The 19,936-nt window shown below is 44.8% G+C and overlaps 1 protein-coding gene across 23 annotated transcripts in view; it reads left to right on the top strand.

The window, feature by feature from the left end:
- Window positions 1–19,936, top strand: part of PLEKHA5 (pleckstrin homology domain containing A5) — a 183,200-nt gene that overhangs the window by 144,631 nt on the left and 18,633 nt on the right. For 6 of the 23 annotated variants that reach the window (XM_084766241.1, XM_084766244.1, XM_084766242.1 and 3 more), the window contains 8 exons: window positions 2,663–2,725; window positions 3,578–3,658; window positions 3,789–3,938; window positions 9,021–9,122; window positions 13,106–13,217; window positions 15,033–15,079; window positions 16,176–16,364; window positions 17,884–18,004. In XM_084766241.1, the coding sequence (XP_084622367.1) occupies window positions 2,663–2,725; window positions 3,578–3,658; window positions 3,789–3,938; window positions 9,021–9,122; window positions 13,106–13,217; window positions 15,033–15,079; window positions 16,176–16,364; window positions 17,884–18,004 (865 nt within the window). Of the gene's footprint in view, window positions 1–2,132; window positions 2,169–2,662; window positions 2,726–3,577; window positions 3,659–3,788; window positions 3,939–9,020; window positions 9,123–13,105; window positions 13,218–15,032; window positions 15,080–16,175; window positions 16,365–17,883; window positions 18,005–19,936 lie in introns of those variants that run through there. The other 17 variants (XM_084766227.1, XM_084766247.1, XM_084766229.1 and 14 more) reach the window with 7 other exon arrangements.

Genomic DNA, 19,936 nt, shown 5'->3' with positions numbered 1-19,936 from the left:
AAATGAAACCAAGAACTGATGAGAGAGGCTTGGGCCTTGAGGGCAAGGGGCCAGCCAGCTGGATAGCTGTGCCAGTAAAGGCTCTCATCACCAAGCCTCACAGCCTGAGTTGAACCACTGGTCCCACATGATAGAAGGAGAAAAGTTGTTTTCTGATTGCCATATGTGCACTGGGATGGGGGTGTACTCACCCACATAAACATACACACACACACACACACACACACACACACACACACACACACACACGGGTTTTGGAAGGGCATGGTTTTGATTTGAGGATGGGGGGTCTTTGTGTTTTAGGAAAGCACATTACCACTATGATTTAGTACCATACTGTTACGATCCCAGCCCTTGGGAGATAGAGCCAGGAAGGAGCATCAGGAGTTCAGAGTCATCCTTGACTGCATAGACACAAGCCTGAGTCCAGCCTGGTCTTCAGAGACCCTGTCTCAAAGAGGAACCGGGGTGCTGGAGAGAAGATGGTGCTGTGGCTCTTCCTGAGGACCTGATTTCAGTTCCCAGCATACACCTAGGGTGGCTTACAACCACCTGTATGTAACTCCAACACCCTTTTCTGGCCTCCTTGTACATGGCATATACACATAAAATAATTTAAAGAAAATGTCCAGTGGTACAATAACTATAAGTATCCTGTGAATTTGATGTATTCACCTGACTATAAACACGTCACTCAAAAGCTGAAACAGCTGGATGTACTGACACATGCTCATAATCTCAGCTCTGGGAAGATAGATGTATGGGCCAACCTGGGCTACCTCAGAAGGTTACTACTGTGCAGCACACACTTCTGATGCTGTGACAACTGATAGGAAAATGAGTCTTAAGTGGCCCTGTAAATAAAAACAGCACAGGGTCCTAAACAGTTACCCTAAACTCCTAGTAGACCCCCAGGCACAGGAATCAGTTCCTGTTTTTAACCTAACTGCTGCACTCTGCCAGCTGCAGTCACATGCCATGGTCTCGTAAAGCTGCTTTGCTTTTAACTTTAAATATGAAGCAAAATATACTGGAACATCTCAACAGCACAAGGCCTTCTGCCTTTACTTTCTTACAAGTGTAGAAACTGTAATTTAGGCCTTTCCCAGTCCGTGACATGGAAAGAAACATTTGAAAGCTCACGCTGTCGCTTTCGCAGGGAAGAGTGCAAGCCGCTCTGGTCTAGAGTAGTGCTTGGCGTGCCTGCAATGCCATTGGCTGATCTCTGCCTACAGTGGGAGATGAGTATTCTTTTACCATCACATTCATTTTTCATGTAATATTTATATAAAATCTTGTGGCTTAAGGGTCATTCCACATACCTTAAATAGTCATGATTCATTTGCATGAGGTATGTAAAGTTGTAAGATAAAATATGTAATTCCAGGATTTATTTGTATGTTTGGAATGCTTGAATTTTTGACCTTCTGATCTCCATATTTCTAGATCCATTTAGCATTCTCCACTGTTTGTTTTAAAGCTGTAACGATCAAGCGTATTTTTACAGAGGGGGCATATAATCAAATACATTCATATGGGTTTGTGCATGTATAGATAGAATTCAGCTCCCCAAACTAGACTTCAGTGGGGAGTGTTACTCCTGAGCCGACAGTGAGAGAAAATGTGCGACTTAGGAAACATGCCATAAGGTCCAGCTCAATTTTGCCTAATATGTTTCTGTTGCTGTCTAACAGCCCATATAAAATCAAAAGACAAGAGAGAGAGTGAAATGGTGCCTGCAGAGGCTGTGGTGTGCTCTGGGTATGGCTGGCTGAGATGGCTGTGGAACTCTTGGTAAGCACAGTCAGCAATGAGGTTTCATGCACCCAAAAGACGATTAGAAGAACATTAAAAAATGTTTCAATACATGGGAAACCAGTGCCTTACAAGGCTGGAAGTCTAATATGTTCCATGGCAGAGTGCTTGATGACCATGCATGAGGCATTGGGTTCAGTCCCCAACACTACAGAAATAGGTGTTTACAGTACCATACAAATGCTGTCAGCCAACAAGTAGAAGCCTCTTCTGCAGTTAGTTTACTCATAACTTAACAGCACAGGCTTTCAGTTTTATGAGGTTTCATATGATTTCCTCTCTGCAATTAAACCGCCCTTTTCCTCATTATCTTTTAGTTCTTAAGACAGAAGAACAAGATAAGGCTCTATTGTGTATGTGAGTTTATATTACATATATGTACACGGTGTGTTACAGGTCTTGTTAATGCAGTTGTGCTAAGATGTGTTGGTTTGAGTGCACACACTGTTGTGAGCGTGTGTGCACCATAACAGATGCTTTCCCTGGACATGCTGATGCGAACATTTGATTCAGTATAGCTGCTATGGTTGCGTTTGTCCGCTTTCCATCAAAATAATGTTTGTCTATACAGTGGAAAACGGAAGGTGCTATATTAATTTTGTTTGGCCAGTTTATTGTTTGACAAGCTTGCGTTGGCATCATTCTTATGTATCCTGCATATTGTATCACTGCTAAATGTTTCTTTTGTGATGGTTTGTGCTTGAATTAAATTTCTAGAAGTATAAAAATTATTAAAGTCCTGCTTGCAATGCTGTCATTTTGGCAGAAATTTAAAGTGCTCACTATAGACTGTATGCATTACTTAAATAGGATTTTAAATTTTGCTTTATGACATTTTTTCTTATAGCTGTCACAAGATGAATGTAGAGGCACATTATACAAATACAGACCTGAAGAAATAGATATTGATGTAAGTATTTCTGGGACCCCCTCCCCCGAGAGCTCGCCTTATAGACTAGGCTGGCTTTGAACTCAGAGAGCCTCCTGCCTCTGGCTCTCAAGTACTTCAAGGCGTGCACTATTACACCCAACATTCCTGCCATCCCAGCACAGTTAAGGCAGGAGGACTTGATGACGTTCTGAGCCAGCCTAGACTCCAAAAGGTCTGCTTTGTCCCAAATAAACAACTAGACAAATAAATAAAGAAATGCTTGACACTAGGGCTTCAGTTTGCAGGTAGAGCATATGCTTAGCATTCCTGAGACTCTGGGTTCCACACCCAGAACCAAAAGAAAAGGGAAAATATCAAAGTATTTTATTGCTCTTATTTTTTGCCCCCTTTTTGAAGCAGGATCTCACTATGTAGGCCTCACAGGGATGTAACTCGGAGAGGTCTGCCTGTGTTTGCCTCCAGAGATTAAAGGCATGCATGTGCCACGCTCATTGCCCCAAAACTCTTACTTTTGATGGTTCTGATTAAAATTTAAATGTCCTAAAGGGGAAACCTGTGATCAGAATTTATTTTATGATTTTTTTTTCCCTTTTTGGTTTTAAGACAGGGTTTCTCTGCTTAACAGAGCCCTGGCTATCCTATTATCGCGTTATAGAACAGGCTGGTCTCAAACCCACAGAGATCTGTCTGCCTCTGCCTCCTCAGTACTGGGATAAAAGACGTGTGCCACCACACTTTATGATTTTTTTCCAAATAAAAATTAATTTTTGTAAAGGTCTACTAGGTACTCTATGACTGTTTGAAGTGGTTTCCTTCCCGTCATTGCCCGAAAGATTTTAAATTGCTAACAAAAGACATCTTCTCTTCTAGGCCAAATTAAGCAGATTGTGTGAACAGGATAAAGTGGTCCGTGCTCTGGAGGAGAAGCTGCAGCAGCTCCACAAGGAGAAAGTAGGCGATTACTTTACTATCTACAGTTGATGTTGCTGCCTGTGCTGCTTATGAGGACACTGGTAGCCAGAGGCTCATGAGTTAACTCGCTGATGCAGAACATTAAGTGTGGTCCTCTTTATTACAACAGTACACGCTTGAGCAAGCCTTGCTGTCAGCCAGCCAAGAGATAGAGATGAACGCAGATAACCCAGCTGCCATTCAGACGGTGGTGCTGCAGAGGGACGACCTGCAGAACGGACTGCTGAGCACCTGTCGGGAGCTCTCCAGAGCCACTGCTGTGAGTACACTGTTGTCCTAGAGGCCATCTGAATCACGGCCTGGCCTGACAGTACTAGGAGACAGAGGCAGGATAATCACTAAATTCAAGACTTGCCTGATAGTGGAATTCACTGAGAGTCAGCACGTGCAACCTAGTGAGAACTTTTCTTCAAAAGAAAGAGAGGAGTAGCTACTTGATGAGTGGACGAGCCAGGCATGATACCATACCCTCATGACCCTAACACTCAGAGCCAGCTTAGATGATCTCTTAAAAAAAAAAAAGGAAAAAGGTCATTTAAACTAAGTAGGATGACATGTGCCCTTAATCCCAACACTCAGGAAGCAAAGGCAGACAGATGTCTAAATTTGAGGCCACCCAGCAGTACATAGTGAGACTATATCTCAAAAAAACTACAATTTTTTTTTAAAGTACTGTAAGTTTTGGTCTTTTCTCGATGCTTTTGGCTGGGCTGTCTTTAGAATTGTTATCACAAGCAATATTAAGCTAGACATAGTGTCACACCCCTGTAAGACTAACTCTAAGGAATCTAAGACAGAAGGCTGGCTAGAGGCTTAAGACCAGTCTATGCTCCACAGTGAGATATTACCTCCAAAAATTAAAAAGGAAGAAATACTAGTTCCTGTTGGTATGCTTGTGTTGAGGACATAAAAACAAAGGCCTGTCCTTTCTGTGCTCGGGGTCTTTACTCTTGCTTTCTGAGGCAGATGCTCACTGAAGGAAGGATTCCTGCTTCCTATATATAGTCAAATGGAATTTTTTTCTTGTCAACATTAAGGTAGAGTCACACAAAAAAAAAATTGTGTGTGTGTGTGTGTGTGTGTGTGTGTGTGTGTGTGTGTGTGTGTGTTTTCTGAGACAAGGCTTCTCTGTCCTTAGCTGTCCTAGACTCACTTTGTAGCTTAGGCTGGCCTGGAACTCAAAGCGATCCCCCTGCCTCTGCCTCCAGAGTGCTGGGATTAAAGGCATGCGCCACTATGCATGACTAAAATTTCTTAAGTATGTTAAAATTTATTTTTTTAGGCAGTGGTAGCACATGCCTTTATCCCAGTACTCAGGAGGCAGAGACAAGTGAATCTCTTGAGTTCAAGACCAGCTGGTCTACCAAGGAAAACCCAGGACAGCCAGGGCCACCAGAGAAACTCCATCTTGAAAAACCTAAATAAGCCAGGCATGGTGGCTCACGCCTTTAATTCCAGTGCTCGGGAGACAGAGGCAGGCAGATCAATATGAGTTCGAGGCCAGCCTGGTCTACAAAGCGAGTCCAGGACATTCAAGGCTACACAATGAAACCCTGTCTCGAAAAACCAAAAAAAGAAAGAAAAAAAAAAAGAAAAACCTAAATAAATAAATAAAATTACAATTATTTTTAAGGATTTATTTAGTTTATTATGTTTGAGGGCTCTATCTGCATTTACACCTGCCTGCCAGAAGAGGACATCAGATCCCAGTATAGATGGTTGTAAGCCACCATATGTTTGCTGGGTATTGAACTCAGGATCTTTGGAAGAACAAACAGTGCTCTTAACCTCTGAGTCATCTCTCCAGCCCCCAGAGAGTTTCTTTATAAAAATAACTTGGGGGCAGGGACAGCTAGAGAGATGGCTCAGAAGTTAAGAGCACTGGCTGCTCTGTCAATGGTCCTGAGTTCAATTCCTGACAATCACATGGTGGCCCACAACCATTTATAATGAGATCTGGTGCCCTCTTCTGGCAGCAAGTGTACATGCAGGCAAAACACTGTGTACTTGATAAATAAATCTTTTTAAAAAAGAAACTCTCGGGAGTAAAGGCACCTGCCTACATATGTGGAAGCAGACACATACACACATGCTAAAAGATAAGTTAATTTTGAAAAAATGACTCTATCTAGGCCTGTGGTAAAGCAAACCTCAGTTGGCAGAGTGCTTGCCTGGCGTACAGGACACCATCATAAGAGCCAGACATAGTAGCCTGACAGAAGTTCAAGGTCAACCAACCTTTGTCTGTACAGTAAGTTCAATTGAGTGGCCATCCTGGCTTACATTAAACCTTCTTTGAAACAGGTATAATGCTAAAAATATTTAAGAATGAACTTTTTATGGGGTTTTGATATATAGTCCCAGGCCAGCTTTTAACTGACTGTGTAGCCCAAGCTGGCCTGAAACTCAGGATCCCCCTGTTAGGAATACAGGTGTACCAGTGCTCACATTATGCTAAAGTTAGTTTTATGGAACTTTATGGCCTCCCAGTGAGGGGACAACATTCTCAAAACTGGGGCTGTGTCCCCTAGAAGCCTACATGTTGCACTGCTATCCCTGGGGCTCAGATCTAAGCCCATGCCACCAGGTGACTGGAATCTGATCAGTCCCTGAGTACCAAGGATGAGTTCAGGATGATGTTGTGAACTCTGCAACCTTCAACTGTAGCATCAGTACATTTACATAAAGGCACAAGCAAGATCTGTGTTCTATGCAGGAGGGTATGTCCTAGCAGACCAGGTTTAGAGCCAAGTGTTGTGGCACCTGAACTTTCTGTTTTCACTTCCCAGGGGCTAAGAGTACATGTGTTGGCCACCAAGCTTTTTTTTGTTTTGTTTTGTTTTTTGTTTTTGTTTTTTGAGACAAAGTTTCTCTGTGTAGCCTTGGCTATCCTAGACTCGTTTTGTAGACGAGGCTGGCCTCAAACTCACATCGATCTACCTGCCTCTGCCTCCCAAGCACTGGCATTAAAGGGTTAGGCCCTCACACCCTATGACTTTAAATACTTTTCTTGCACACAGATTAGACACTGCCCTAGCTCTGTTTTCCTTTGCAGTTCCCAGCCTCATGTCCCTGCCAGGAGCCTTCAAGGAGAGACAGAGAGACAGAGACAGAGAAAGGGGGGGGGGGGGAGCAAAGAGCTAGAGAGATGGCTCAGTGGGTAAGGATGTTTACTGTTGTACCTGACATCAGTTTGACTCCCAGCACCCATGCCAGGGAGCTCATAACTGCCTGGAACTCCAGCACCCAGGAAATACATCACCTTTTCTGACCTGTAGGCACTTACACATAAATAATAAAACCTTTTTGAAAGAATAAATATACTTCATTATAAAACTTGCTTAAGCCGAGCGTGGTGGCTCACGCCTTTAATCCCAGCACTCGGGAGGCAGAGGCACAAGCCTGTTCTACAAAGTGAGTCCAGGACAGCCAAGGCTACACAGAGAAACCCTGTCTTGAAAAAACAAAAAACAAAAAAACTTGCTTAAAGGGGGCTGGAGAGATGGCTTAGAGGTTAGGAGCATTGACTGTTCTTCCAAAGTTCAATTCCCAGCAACCACATGGTGGCTCAAATAATCTATAATGTGATTTGATGCCCTCTTCTGGCCTGCAGGTGTACATGCAGGCAGAGCACTATATACATAATAAATAAATAAATACATCTTAAAAACAAAACAAAACAAAAACTTGCTTAAAGGGTTACTTTGTTGTTGTTTTCAAGCAGGGTCTTATTTACCCTAAGCTGGCCTCCAACTCACTTTATGGCTTTATGGCTGAGAATGATCTAATCCTCCTGCCTCGACCCCCTAAATGTGAGGATTCCAAGTGTGTGACTCTGTGCTCTAAAATTCAACAAGAATTACAATCTGAATTTTCTCTTTTTGTTTGTTTTTGTTTTTGTTTTGTTTTTTGGGGGGGTTTTTTGTTTGTTTTTGTTTTTGTTTTTTTTGTTGTTGTTGTTGTTGGTTTTTTTTTTTTTTTTTTTTTTTTTTGAGACAGGGTTTCTCTGTGTAGCAGCTCTGGCTATCCTGGAACTCGCTCTGTAGTCCAGGCTGGGCTGGGCTCGAACTCACAGAGATCCATCTGCCTCTGCCTCCCAAGTGCTGGGATTAAAGTTATGTGCCACCATGCCCAGCCATAAATCTTTTAAAAGAAAAAAAAAATGCTTTAAAGAAAACATGAGCTGGAGAGACTGCTGAGCTATTTATTGGCGGTTAGGCAAAAAGACAAATGCTGGGCAGGGTGTGAGGATGCTGTCCATTACTGACGAGGACTGCGCCACTGCATGGCTGTCATTCTGGAGCCTCCAGAGAGACTGAAAATAGAGCTGAAGAGACGGCTTCAGCATTGGAGCTCTCGGTTCAACACCAGGCATCCAGATGGCGTGCTTCACGTCTGTAACTGCAGGTCCTCATATGACTGGCCACACACATAACTAACAATAAAATAAATAAAAGTAGCAGATGAGCCAGCTATGAAGTAAAATCAGGCAGGCTCTGAAATACCATCACGCACTTTCTCTGGATGAACTGAGTCTTGAAAAAAAGGAAACAGTAAAGGAGAGTGAGTTACAGCCATCTCTGTTGTAGTGCTGGAGATGGAGCTCAGGCAAACGTTTGCTTACCGTGCTCTTGGCTTCAGTCTCCAGCACTGCCAAAGATATTTTTATTTTGCCAAAAGCATACAATTTTCTGAAATCTTGGGAAGTTTTAAATACATTTTTTTGAAAAATAAAATAATTCATATTACATCTCAATTGCTATCCCATCCCATGCGTCCGCCCATTCCTCCCTCCCTCCCGCTTTCACCCCATTCCCCTTCCCTATGACTGTGACTGATGGGGACCTCTTCCCCCTGAATATGATGCTAGGGTATCAAGTCTCTTCTTGGTAGTCTGCTATCCTTCCTCCAAGTGCCATCGGGTGTCCCCATCAAGGGGACATGGCCAAATATGGGGCACCAGAGTTCATGTGAAAGTCAATCCCCTGTCTCCACTCAACTGTGGAGAATGTCCTGTCCCTTGGCTAGATCTGGGGAGGGGTTTGATGATGGCTGCATGTATTGTCCTTGGTTGGTGCCTTAGATCGAGCAGAACCCCTGGGCCCAGATCTGCCCAGCATAGTGCTCTTCTTGTAGGTTTCTAGGACCCTCTGGATCCATCCATTTCCCTATCTCCTATATTTTTCTCACCTAGAGTCCCAATAGGATGTCCTCACCTCTACCCCAATTTCCTGGTAAGTGAGGACTTTCATGAGCGCTGCCCATCTTGGAGGTTTTAAGTACACTGATAATACCATGAAAGCGTTGGTGCCCTTTACAATAATGACGTTTTTACTTACAGGAGCTGGAACGAGCCTGGAGAGAGTACGACAAGTTAGAGTACGATGTGACTGTTACCAGGAACCAGATGCAAGAGCAGCTCGACTGCCTGGGGGAAGTGCAGGTAGGAAAGGCTGTCAGCGCACAGCCCCCCTCAGCGGGCTCCTGCCTTCCACACCCCACAGCCACCTCAGCGGCTCCTGCCTTCCACACCCCACAGCCACCTCAGCGGGCTCCTGCCTTCCACACCCACAGCCTCCTCAGCGGGCTCCTGCCCTCCACACCCCACAGCCCCCTCAGCGGGCTCCTGCCCTCCACACCCACAGCCCCCTCAGCGGGCTCCTGCCTTCCACACCCCACAGCCCCCTCAGCGGGCTCCTGCCCTCCACACCCCACAGCCCCCTCAGCGGGCTCCTGCCCTCCACACCCACAGCCCCCTCAGCGGGCTCCTGCCTTCCACACCCCACAGCCCCCTCAGCGGGCTCCTGCCCTCCATACCCACAGCCCCCTCAGCGGGCTCCTGCCCTCCACACCCCACAGCCCCCTCAGCGGGCTCCTGCCCTCCACACCCCACAGCCCCCTCAGCGGGCTCCTGCCTTCCACACCCACAGCCACCTCAGCGGGCTCCTGCCCTCCACACCCACAGCCCCCTCAGCGGGCTCCTGCCTTCCACACCCACAGCCCCCTCAGCGGCTCCTGCCTTCCACACCGCACAGCCCACAGCCCCCTCAGCGGGCTCCTGCCCTCCACACCCCACAGCCCCCTCAGCGGGCTCCTGCCTTCCACACCCACAGCCACCTCAGCGGGCTCCTGCCCTCCACACCCACAGCCCCCTCAGCGGGCTCCTGCCTTCCACACCCACAGCCCCCTCAGCGGCTCCTGCCTTCCACACCGCACAGCCACCTCAGCGGGCTCCTGCCCTCCACACCCCACAGCCCCCTCAGCGGGCTCCTGCCTTCCACACCCACAGCCACCTCAGCGGGCTCCTGCCTTCCACACCCACAGCCCCCCTCAGCGGCTCCTGCCTTCCACACCCACAGCCACCTCAGCGGGCTCCTGCCTTCCACACCGCACAGCCCCCTCAGCGGGCTCCTGCCTTCTGCCTTCCACACCCACAGCCCCCTCAGCGGTACACCTCCTCCAACAAGGCCACGCCACCTACTCCTTCCCAAACGTTGATTCTCTGATGACTAAGCATTCAAATATGTGAGTCTATGGGGACCATTCTCACGCAAACTACCACCACTTAAAACACACACACACACACACACACACATAAAATAAAAATAAACCTTAAAACTTGAGCTTTGCATTGTACAACTTTCAGGATGCCAAAAATAAGTATCTATAGTTTTATCTATTTAAAAAATTATACTGCATAGGTGTACAAGTGTCTGATTTTTGTAGTTAATCTTCTCTCCCTGTATTTAGTCATTTTCTCCTCTCTGAGCTTTGACTTGCTTTCACTCCTGAGTCCTTCCTCTGTTTTGTAACATCTGAGGCAGTAACAGTTCCTGGTCTTCAGGCAAATAGACCCTGAAAACAGATCTCCAACCATACAGGGTGGTAAACAGCTGCAGTCACAGATCCAGAGCTCAAGGACACCTTGGGCTATAAATGGAATTCCAGGCCAGCCAGGGCTACTTAGTGAGACATTGTCTCAAAAAGTAGATTGAAGAAAGTTACATCTGCCTAGGCATCATACCTTTAATCCCAGCACAGGAACAGAGGCAGGTGGATCTCTGTGAGTTTGAGGCAAGCCAGGACAGCCAGAGCTACATAATAGAGAGATCCTTTCTTTAAAAAAAATTTAAAAAGAATGAAAATAAATAAATAAAAGTCCTAGAAACAGTCTATTGTGGGGCTGGAGAAATGGCTCAGAGGTTAAGAGCACTGGCTGCTCTTCCAGGGGTCCTGAGATCAATTCCCAGCAACCACATGGTGGCTCACATTATCTGTAATGTGATCTAATGCCCTCTCTGGCCTGCAGGTGTACATGTAGCCAGAACACTGTACACATAATAGTAAATAAATAAATGTTTTTTAAAAACAGCCGGGCATGCTGGACACACCTTTAATCCCAGCACTCACGAGGCAGAGGCAAGTGGATCGCTGTGAGTTTGAGGCCAGCCTGGTCTACAAAGTGAATCTAGGACAGCCAAGGCTACACAGAGAAACCCTGTCTCAAAAAAACCCAAAACAATAAAAATAAAACAAAAAACAAACCAAAGAGCCAGGCGTGGTGGCGCATGCCTTTAATTCCAGCATTTTGGAGGCAGAGGCAGGGATTGCTGTGAGTTTCAGGCCAGCCTGGTCTACAAAGCGACTCCAGGACAGCCAGGGCTACACAGAGAAACTCTGACTGGAAAAGCCAAAAAAGAAAGCAAAACAAAACAACACAGTTTATTGTTGTTTAAAACTGTTGTTACGTTTATCTGTAAGTGCTGAATGTCTGGGGTTCTAGGCTACAGAGTGAGACTTTATCTACAATAACACCACTGTCACCGGAGAGTCGGACTGTTGGGGAAGGATTAGCGGATGTGGCCTTGTTGGAGGAGGTGTATTACAATGGGTGGGCTTTGAGGTTTCAAAAGCCCACAGCTGACTCAGTGACACTCTGCTTGGGGATCAGGACACAAAGCTATCACCTGTCCCTTCAACACTATGCCTGTCTGCTTCTAGCCATGATGATCAGGGCTCACCATCTGAGACTGTAAGGAAGCCTCCAGTCAAACACTTTCTTTTCATGAGAGTTGCCTTGGTCATGGAGTCTCCTCGGAGCAATAGAACAGTAATTCAGACCGTATGTGCCACATATGTGGGTACTCTTGGAGGCCAGAGGATTGCCTGGACTCAGTTTTGCAGGTGCTTGTGAGCTATTCAACATGGGGTCTCTGGAAGAGCAGCAAGTATTAAGAGCTAAGCCATCCTCCCAGCCCCATGAAAAATTTATTTCCCTGCAAGGCTCATATAGTTTTAACAGAATCTTGAAACTGTGGTTTTTAACCTAAAGGAATGATACATAATATTAAAAAGAAGAATGTGCCAGAATAAAGTAAAAGTTGTTATGATTAACTGTTTGCATTGTAAACACATTTATTTACTTCTGTCAGTCAAGTGGTGGTGTGTTTTGTTTTTTATGTTCCACAGTTTAGGAAGTAGTACAGGAGCCCTTATCCTCAGGATTTGTCCCATGCCTTTCAGTGAATCATGAAAGCACAAGTCATACCATGCCCTGTGTAATACGGGTGAGAGGAGGTGGTCTTGGCATCGAGAAATACTAAGTCAGCTCTACTCCTGAGCTGCCTCCCACACCTGCAGCAGCAGCAGCACCTGGTCAAGCCATTACACAGTGGTTAGTCCTTCGTAACCCAGCGCTGGTGTTGTGACGAAGGCCACCTTGTGCATACCGGACAAACCCGTGAAACTAACCCATGAAAATGCACCCGTAGGGGAGGGAGCCTGTCAAGAACGTCTGTGGCTTTCCTTCTCTCCTCAGGGGCTTGTTTTTCCCTAGTAAGGTTTGTGTTTTGTTTCCATTTTCTTTTTTCATTTGTAGTCCCTCCTCAGAGTGTGTCTTCCTGGACTCATGGCTAATGGCAAAGCACACTGCAAGCGTGCACAATAATAGTGCACACACTCCCATCAGAAATTCAGTGTTTAGCTCTTCGTGCTTTCCCTGTTGTCTTGGAAGCATCATGTTAGCCTAAGTGTCCTGGGGGCTTAAATCTCTGTGCCTCTAAGTTTTCATTACATAATTAGTGGAATTGATGACTTTGACTTTCGTAACTTGTTGTTTAGTTCATCGTTTTCCTGTCGCTGTAATAGAAAACCCAACAAAAAGCAACCTAAGGGACAAAGGGTTTATTCTGGCTTGCGGTCCCGGAGGGACAGAGCCTGTCATGGCAGGAGTAGCTGGAGGCTGGTCTGTGCTCTGGAAGGAGTGAGTGAGAACAGGGGCCCGGCCGCTGTAAGTTCGAAGCTTCCACCCAGTGAGTGCTTCCTCTATGGAGGCCCCAGCCATGGAAACCAAGTGTTCAGACGCATGAGCACGTGGAGACGGTCCCTGCTCAAGCACCACAGTGACCTGTCCATCTTTACCGATAGAGTGAATCGGCAGGGATTCAACGGGCACAGATTCAAAAAGAACTGTGGAGGATTCAAGATGTCATGGAGGGGTTGAGCAAACACAAACAACAAAGAGGCTCTTCAGAAACAGGTGGGTCAGCTTTGCATGGCTGTGTCTAAATGGAAAGATAGAGTCACTCTGTGCCACTGAGTGGGTACATTAATTATAAACTCAACGCAGTCATTCTGGCAGCCACAGCCACACAAAACTCTTGCTCTGTGTCTGAGAGTACGGGCAGTACTTTAGCTTTAGCCTCTCTCTTCACTTCTGAATCTTCTCAGTGGGGGGAAAAAACAAAAACTGAGGTGAGGGCTGGAGAGATGGCTGTTCCTCCAGAGGACCTGAGTTCAAATCCTAGCACCCACCTGGCAACTCACAACTATTTGATAGGCTCATATAGATATATATGCAGACAAAATATCAATGCACATAAATCAAAGGTAAATGCATCTTTTAAAAAAAAACTACTGAATAAGCCAGGCATGGTCATAGATGCCTGTACTCTCGGCATTCAAGAAGCAGAGGCAGGCGGATCTTTGTGAGTTCAAGGCCAGCCTGGTGTACAAAGTGAGTCCAGGACAGCCAAGGCTACACAGAGAAACCCTGTCTTGAAAAACAAACAAGCCAGGCGTGGTGGCGCACGCCTTTAATCCCAGCACTTGGGAGGCAGAGGCAGGCGGATTGCTGTGAGTTAGAGGCCAGCCTGGTCTACAAAGGGAGTCCAGGACAGCCAAGGCTACACAGAGAGACCCTGTCTCAAAAAAACAAAAACAAAGAAAAAGAAAAAAAGAAAAACAAATAAAACCTAAGTAAATTACTACACCTGTAAGGTTTAATTACAAAAAATATAAAACAAAAACTGAGGTGATCCTACACCTCTTTTGCTCAATTAGCTCCCCTTTTTTAAATATCTTTATATGTCTGGAAGTTTCATGCATGCACACAGTGGCTCCCCTGCCATCCAGCACCACCTTCATGTCTCTCCTTGTTTCTAGACAGTGCGCCAGTCCCTGCTGCTGTTAGCATGGTGACTGAGCTTGTCAGCTTCCCACTCCCGAATGTAGCATAAATTAACTGCTTTATCCCTTTCCATATTGGTGAGCCTGTGCTGTTTCTGGAGTTCTCCTTGGCAACTGACCGTAAATTGCTCTGTAACAGGCATCAATAGACATAGAACATACTTGTGAGTACCCACTGGGACCCACAGTGTGAAAAAGTAGTACATTCTCCATTCTAACAGGTATGGTCAGATTACTCTCATGAAAGATTATTGTTTACACCAATAATACTTGAGGAAACCTATCTACATGCCCTTTCTTTTTTTCTTTTTATTTATATGTATACACTGCTCTGCCTGCTTGTACCCCTGAAGGCCAGAAGAGAGGGCATCAGATCACATTATAGATGGTTGAGAGCCACCATATGGTTGCTGGGAATTGAACTGAGGACCTCTGGAAGAGCAGCTAGTGCTCTTAACTGCTGAGCCATCTCTCCAGACCCTCTTTTTTTATTTTTAAGATTTATTTTTATTTTTTATTTTATGTGTATGGGCGTTTTGCTTTCATGTTTGTCTGTGTAATGTGTTCCCATCATCGGAAGCCAGAGAGGGCACCACATCCCCGGCAACTGGAGTTTACGGGCTTTTGTGAGCCTTGGAGAGTATGGAAAACCCAGCCAGTACTCTTAACCAATGAGCCATCTCTCTAGCCCCACATACCTTTTTAAAAATTTACTATTTAGAGCCAGGTGGTGGTGACAGTGCATGCCTTTAATCCCAGCACTTAGGAGGCAGAGGCAAGTGGATCTTCTCAAACCCAAGTTCGAGGCCAACCTGGTCTTGAAAAAAAAAAAGAAGAGGAAGTTGTTCTTAACATATGTAGTTATATTTTCTAATTTTCCCACTAGGTCTGGCAGGATCAAAGCCTTTCTCGGCAGTTAAGTACAAAAGTGAGGTAAGTTTGGCTTGTTTTTCTACTTGACTTTAAATGTTAATAAGTGAAATTAAAAGTAGTTAAGTCTTCTCTGTTCCTGAAAGAAATATTTTTAGCCTGCCTGGGTAATGCTGCATACCTTTAACTCTTTGGGAGGTTAAGGCATGAGGATGGCAAATTTGTGACCAACCTGGGCTTTATGGCAAGACTCTGTCTCAGTTAAGAAAGAAAGAAAGGCTGGGCGTGGTGGTGCATGCCTTTAATCCCAGCACTTGGGAGGCAGAGACAGGTGGATCTCTGTGAGTTCGAGGCCAGCCAGGATTACAGAGCAAGATCCAGGACAGCCAGAGCTGTTACACAGAGAAACTCTGTCTCAAAAAAACAAAAACAAAGAAAAGAAGGAAGGAAGAAAGAAAGAAAAAAGGGGGGATATATTGTAAATATATTTAGGTAATTTATTTTCATCTTGAAATGTTACTGACTTAGTAATTTGACTTAGTAACTTCTAATATGATTTTTCTTCCTTAAATGCAAAATTCAAATTAGTGACTACTTTTAATCTGTTAGAACCTTAACATTATTATTGTATTTTTTTCTGGTAATTTGAATGTTTATCATGGCTTCTTATACTTGATATATGTATAGGATGGTTGCTAGATAAAGTTGGCTTGGTCATGCATGCCATAGAGAAATTATAACAACAAAGAGATACTGTCAACCTAGCTGAAAAAGAAATCTGTGGCCTTGAGTTTTCTTTATAAGCCAAAAAATAAATTTTTTTCTCTCTCAAAATCATCAAAAATATGTAAGATTTCTTTTTTAAGGTCAGCTTTTTTTTTCTTCTGGTTTTGCAATGAAGTACAGTAATTTCACATAGTAATCTGTCTGGGTAGGTAAAACTACCCCATACATGTAGGAGAAAGCAGAGATGGCATTTAATGTCCCATTACTGACTATCATGCAAATTTGTTTGGTTTTTCAACATGAGGCTTTTGGCTTGGCAGTGTCCCTTTAATCATAGTAAGGTAACTGTAAGTTACTATAGCAATGAAAACAGTTGAGACATGCTTCATCCAATCTGCTTATCTAAATAAGGTGACTGTTCTACAATCTTTAGGAAGAGGAAGTAGTCCCACCTCGGCCTCCACTTCCTCGGTCTTATGACTTTACAGAGCAGCCTCCCATAGTCCCCCCTCTGCCCAGTGATAGCAGCTCCTTGCTCTGTTATAGCAGGGGCCCCGTGCATCTGCCTGAAGAAAGGAAGATTCTTCAAGTTCAAGGATATCCAAGAAATGGATCTCACTGTGTAAGTGGCTGCAACAGCCACACAATGGTCGTATATACCGGTTCATTTTTGAAAATTAATTTATTTCATACTCTAGCTTATTTTTTCTATAACTCCTTTTTTTAGCTAGTGCTTTTTTGTTTGCATATAACATTACCCTTTGTTTTTCCAGTTTACATTTTATCATTCTCATTTTTAATATTCTCATAATTTTAATATGTCATTTCATTTTTCATAAAGTGATTACTTTGCACGTTTGATCAAGCCATTGTTTAAATTTGCCACTTCAGAGTGTTAGAGGCAAATAGAATATTTAGATCGGAAAATAGGAAAATAGCAAAATGGGTGGGAGGTGACAGTTGAGGGTAACCATGCAAGGATGTGGGCACTGACAAGGAGCAGTGTTCCCCCAGATTGGAAATGAGGGCTCCAGTGAGAAATGAAGAGAGTTGTCATAAGCAGGAAGAGTGGGCAACCTGGAGTCAGGCAGGGGGGCTGTGAGGTCAAGGCCAACCTGAGCTAGAGATAGCAAGACCCTGTCTCCAAGAGAAAAACAAGGAAAAAAAATGGAGTTTAGATAATTTTGAGAATAATAAAGCATTTTCACACAGGAATTTATTTTGAGATGGGCTTACTTACTCAGACTTACTAGATGAAAATTTATTAGAGTGTATGATTATTTTGTTACCTTAGTTTGACCATGTTAAAAATGTGACTTTGGACCAGGTGTGGTGTCACCGAGCTGTCATCCCAGCAGTCAGGGAGGCAGATGCAGGAGAGTCAGAGGAGGGGATAAGAAGAGAGAGAGAATATGTCTGGGAGGTCAAAAGGATGGGGAAGTCAAGGCAAGCCTAGGCTGTGAGCCATGCCTCCAAAAAGATGGCTTTGGGTATTAAAGTGCATGTGAGGGTTAAGAGCACTCGCTGCTCTTCTAGAGGACCAGGTTTGGGTCACTGTTCTCAGCAATGCTCAACCATCTAGAAAGATAGGGCCAGGGTATTCAACACCTTGAACAGCCTCTGGGCAGCAGGTGCCTGTGCATGCATTATAAACATGCAGGCAAAACACTAACGTACACAAAGCTTTAGAGTGTGCAGGGGGCCCTGGGTTCAATACCTGCACACAGAGGGAAAGAGGCATTGTCCTCAGGAAGTCTTAAATTGTACTAATTAATAATCTTATGCTTAACTTGTTCTAATTAATAATCTTATGCCGGGTGGTGGTGGTGCACACCTTTATCCCTGCACTCGGGAGACAGAGGCAGGGGGATCACTGTGAGTTCAAGGCCAGCCTGGTCTACAAAGTGAGTCCAGGACAGCCAAGGCTACACAGAGAAACTCTGTCTCAAAAAACCAAAAAAAAAAAAAAAAGCAAGCATGTATTGTGCTATGCCAGAGTAGCTAACTGGGCTTTCAGTTTGCATCTTAAAGGCAAGCTTACTTTTCAGTTGAGCCCAGGGCTGTGCATGTACTAGGAAAGGTGTGCAGTGTACCATGAATGTGTCGCTTTTGTTGTGGTAATCACATGTCTTCCATTCAAGGGTCCAGATTATAGACTCTACAAGAGCGAGCCAGAGTTAACCACAGTGGCAGAAGTCGATGAGTCTAACGGAGAAGACAAGTCAGAACCAGCTTCTGAGATGGAAGCTCCAGGTGTTAAAGGTCGGCATTTAAGTATTTTACGTCTTTTATATCTTTGTTTTCAGATGTTTTGGTTTTACATTTTCTCCTAGGACATATATAAATCGATAACCTCATATCTGAAATCTTTAGGGGTGTCTTTGAGTTTCTCAATTTAAAAATGTTTTAAGGTGGATGTATTGATACACACCTTTAATCTAGCATTTAGTAGGCAGAAGCAGGTGAATCTCTGTGAGTTCAAGGCCAGCCTGGTCTTCATCGTGAACTCGGGGACAGACAGAGCTGTATATAGTGAGACGTTGTCTCACAAGGGGTGAGGGCTATGCTTTAAAGCAGACATGTTGCTATGAGTTTGTAACAAGTGGGCCTACAGAGCAAGACTCTGTCTCAAAAAAATAAAGGGGCCAGAGAGCAGGGCTCAGTGGTTGAGAGCACTTGTTGAGGACCTGGTTCAATTCTCAACATGGCGCCTCACACGACCATCTGTAGTTCCAGTTCTGGGGATTCAAACTCTCCTCTAAGCTCCAAGGGCACCAGGCACATAAAATAAAATAAATAAATAAAAAATATGGTAGTTGGGTTGGTTTCGTTTTCCAAGACAGTGTTTCTCTGTGTAGCCTTGGCTGTTCTGGAACTCCCTCTGTTGTCCAGGCTGGCCTGAAACTGCCTCTGCTTCCCAATTGCTGGGATTAAAGGCATGTGCCCCAACCCCCCAGCTAAATGTGTGTGTGTGTGTGTGTGTGTGTGTGTGTGTGTGTGTGTGTGTGTGTGTGTGTATTTAAAGACATTGAAATAAAATAAGAACCAGAAAAGTTTAGGCAAAAGACTCACCATAAAAGATGGTGTAATGGCTCCATGGTTCAGAGTGCTTCCTGTTCCTCCAGAGGAGCCAGGCTCGGTACCCAGAACCCCCAGCTAGCAGCTCACAGCCACCTGTACTTGCAGCGCCTAGATGGTTCCAGCATTCTCTTCTGGCCTACAGGAGCACACACAAGTAGAAATGAAAATAAATCTCCCAGAAACCACTAGCTGGTTGGTGGGCATCTCTGACATCATCTCCTCTCCGTATTTCTCCAGGAATCTGACCGTCACAAATAGCACAACCATTCCTCCTTACCTTGTTTGTTTTGGAGAACACCTCTTATATACCCAGGATGGCATGTGACACCACATTCACCTTGAAGAAGATTAACTAGTAGTGCTTAGCTAACATGTATGAGACCCGGGGAAGGGAGGTATGCCCCAGTTCTTTATCAGAAACCTCCCCACTATGGTAATCTCACAGAATTCAGATGTTCTCTGCCCAGGGACAGCAGTGAGCCTGGGACCCCGTTCTTGGGGAAGTAGTCATGCCTGCAGTCAGTCTTTACTTTTCCTACCTGCTGTTTAGGAGGGAGGCTTATCTCACCTGGACACATCACACAGGGGCTGGGGCTGTGGTCCAGGACATCAGCCATGCTAGGCAGCCACTGCTCCACTCACCTGTTCCATTACCAACTTCCTGTCTCTTTTTAAATAGTGTGCATTATGACAAATCATTTTTATTTCATTTGTTTTCATGTTGTTCTGTGTATACACATGTGTACATACATGCCAAGGCACATATATGGAGGTCAGAGAAGAGCCTGGGGTGTTGATGCTCACTTTTGAAACAGTCTCTTGTTTTTTGTTTGGTTGTGTTCTGCTGTATGTGCTAGGCTGGTTGGCCCATGGGACTATGGGGATCCTCCTGCTTCAGCGCCTTTGTCTCTCCATGGAAGTGCTGGAATTACAGATACATGCTACGCAACCACGGTGTCTTTTTAAGATATTTTAAATTGTGGGGTGTGGTGGCCACGCCTGTAATCCCAGCACTCAGGAGGCAGAGGCAGGCAGATCACTGTGAGTTCGAGGCCAGCCTGGTCTACAAAGTAAGACTAGGACAGCCAAGGCTACACAGAGAAACCTCGTCTT

This window comes from Acomys minous (assembly GCF_964271855.1).
Source record: "Acomys minous genome assembly, chromosome: 17".
Taxonomy (NCBI): domain Eukaryota; kingdom Metazoa; phylum Chordata; class Mammalia; order Rodentia; family Muridae; genus Acomys; species Acomys minous.
The sequence above is the reverse complement of the archived record's forward strand: the minus strand, read 5'-3'. Positions and strand labels throughout refer to the sequence as shown.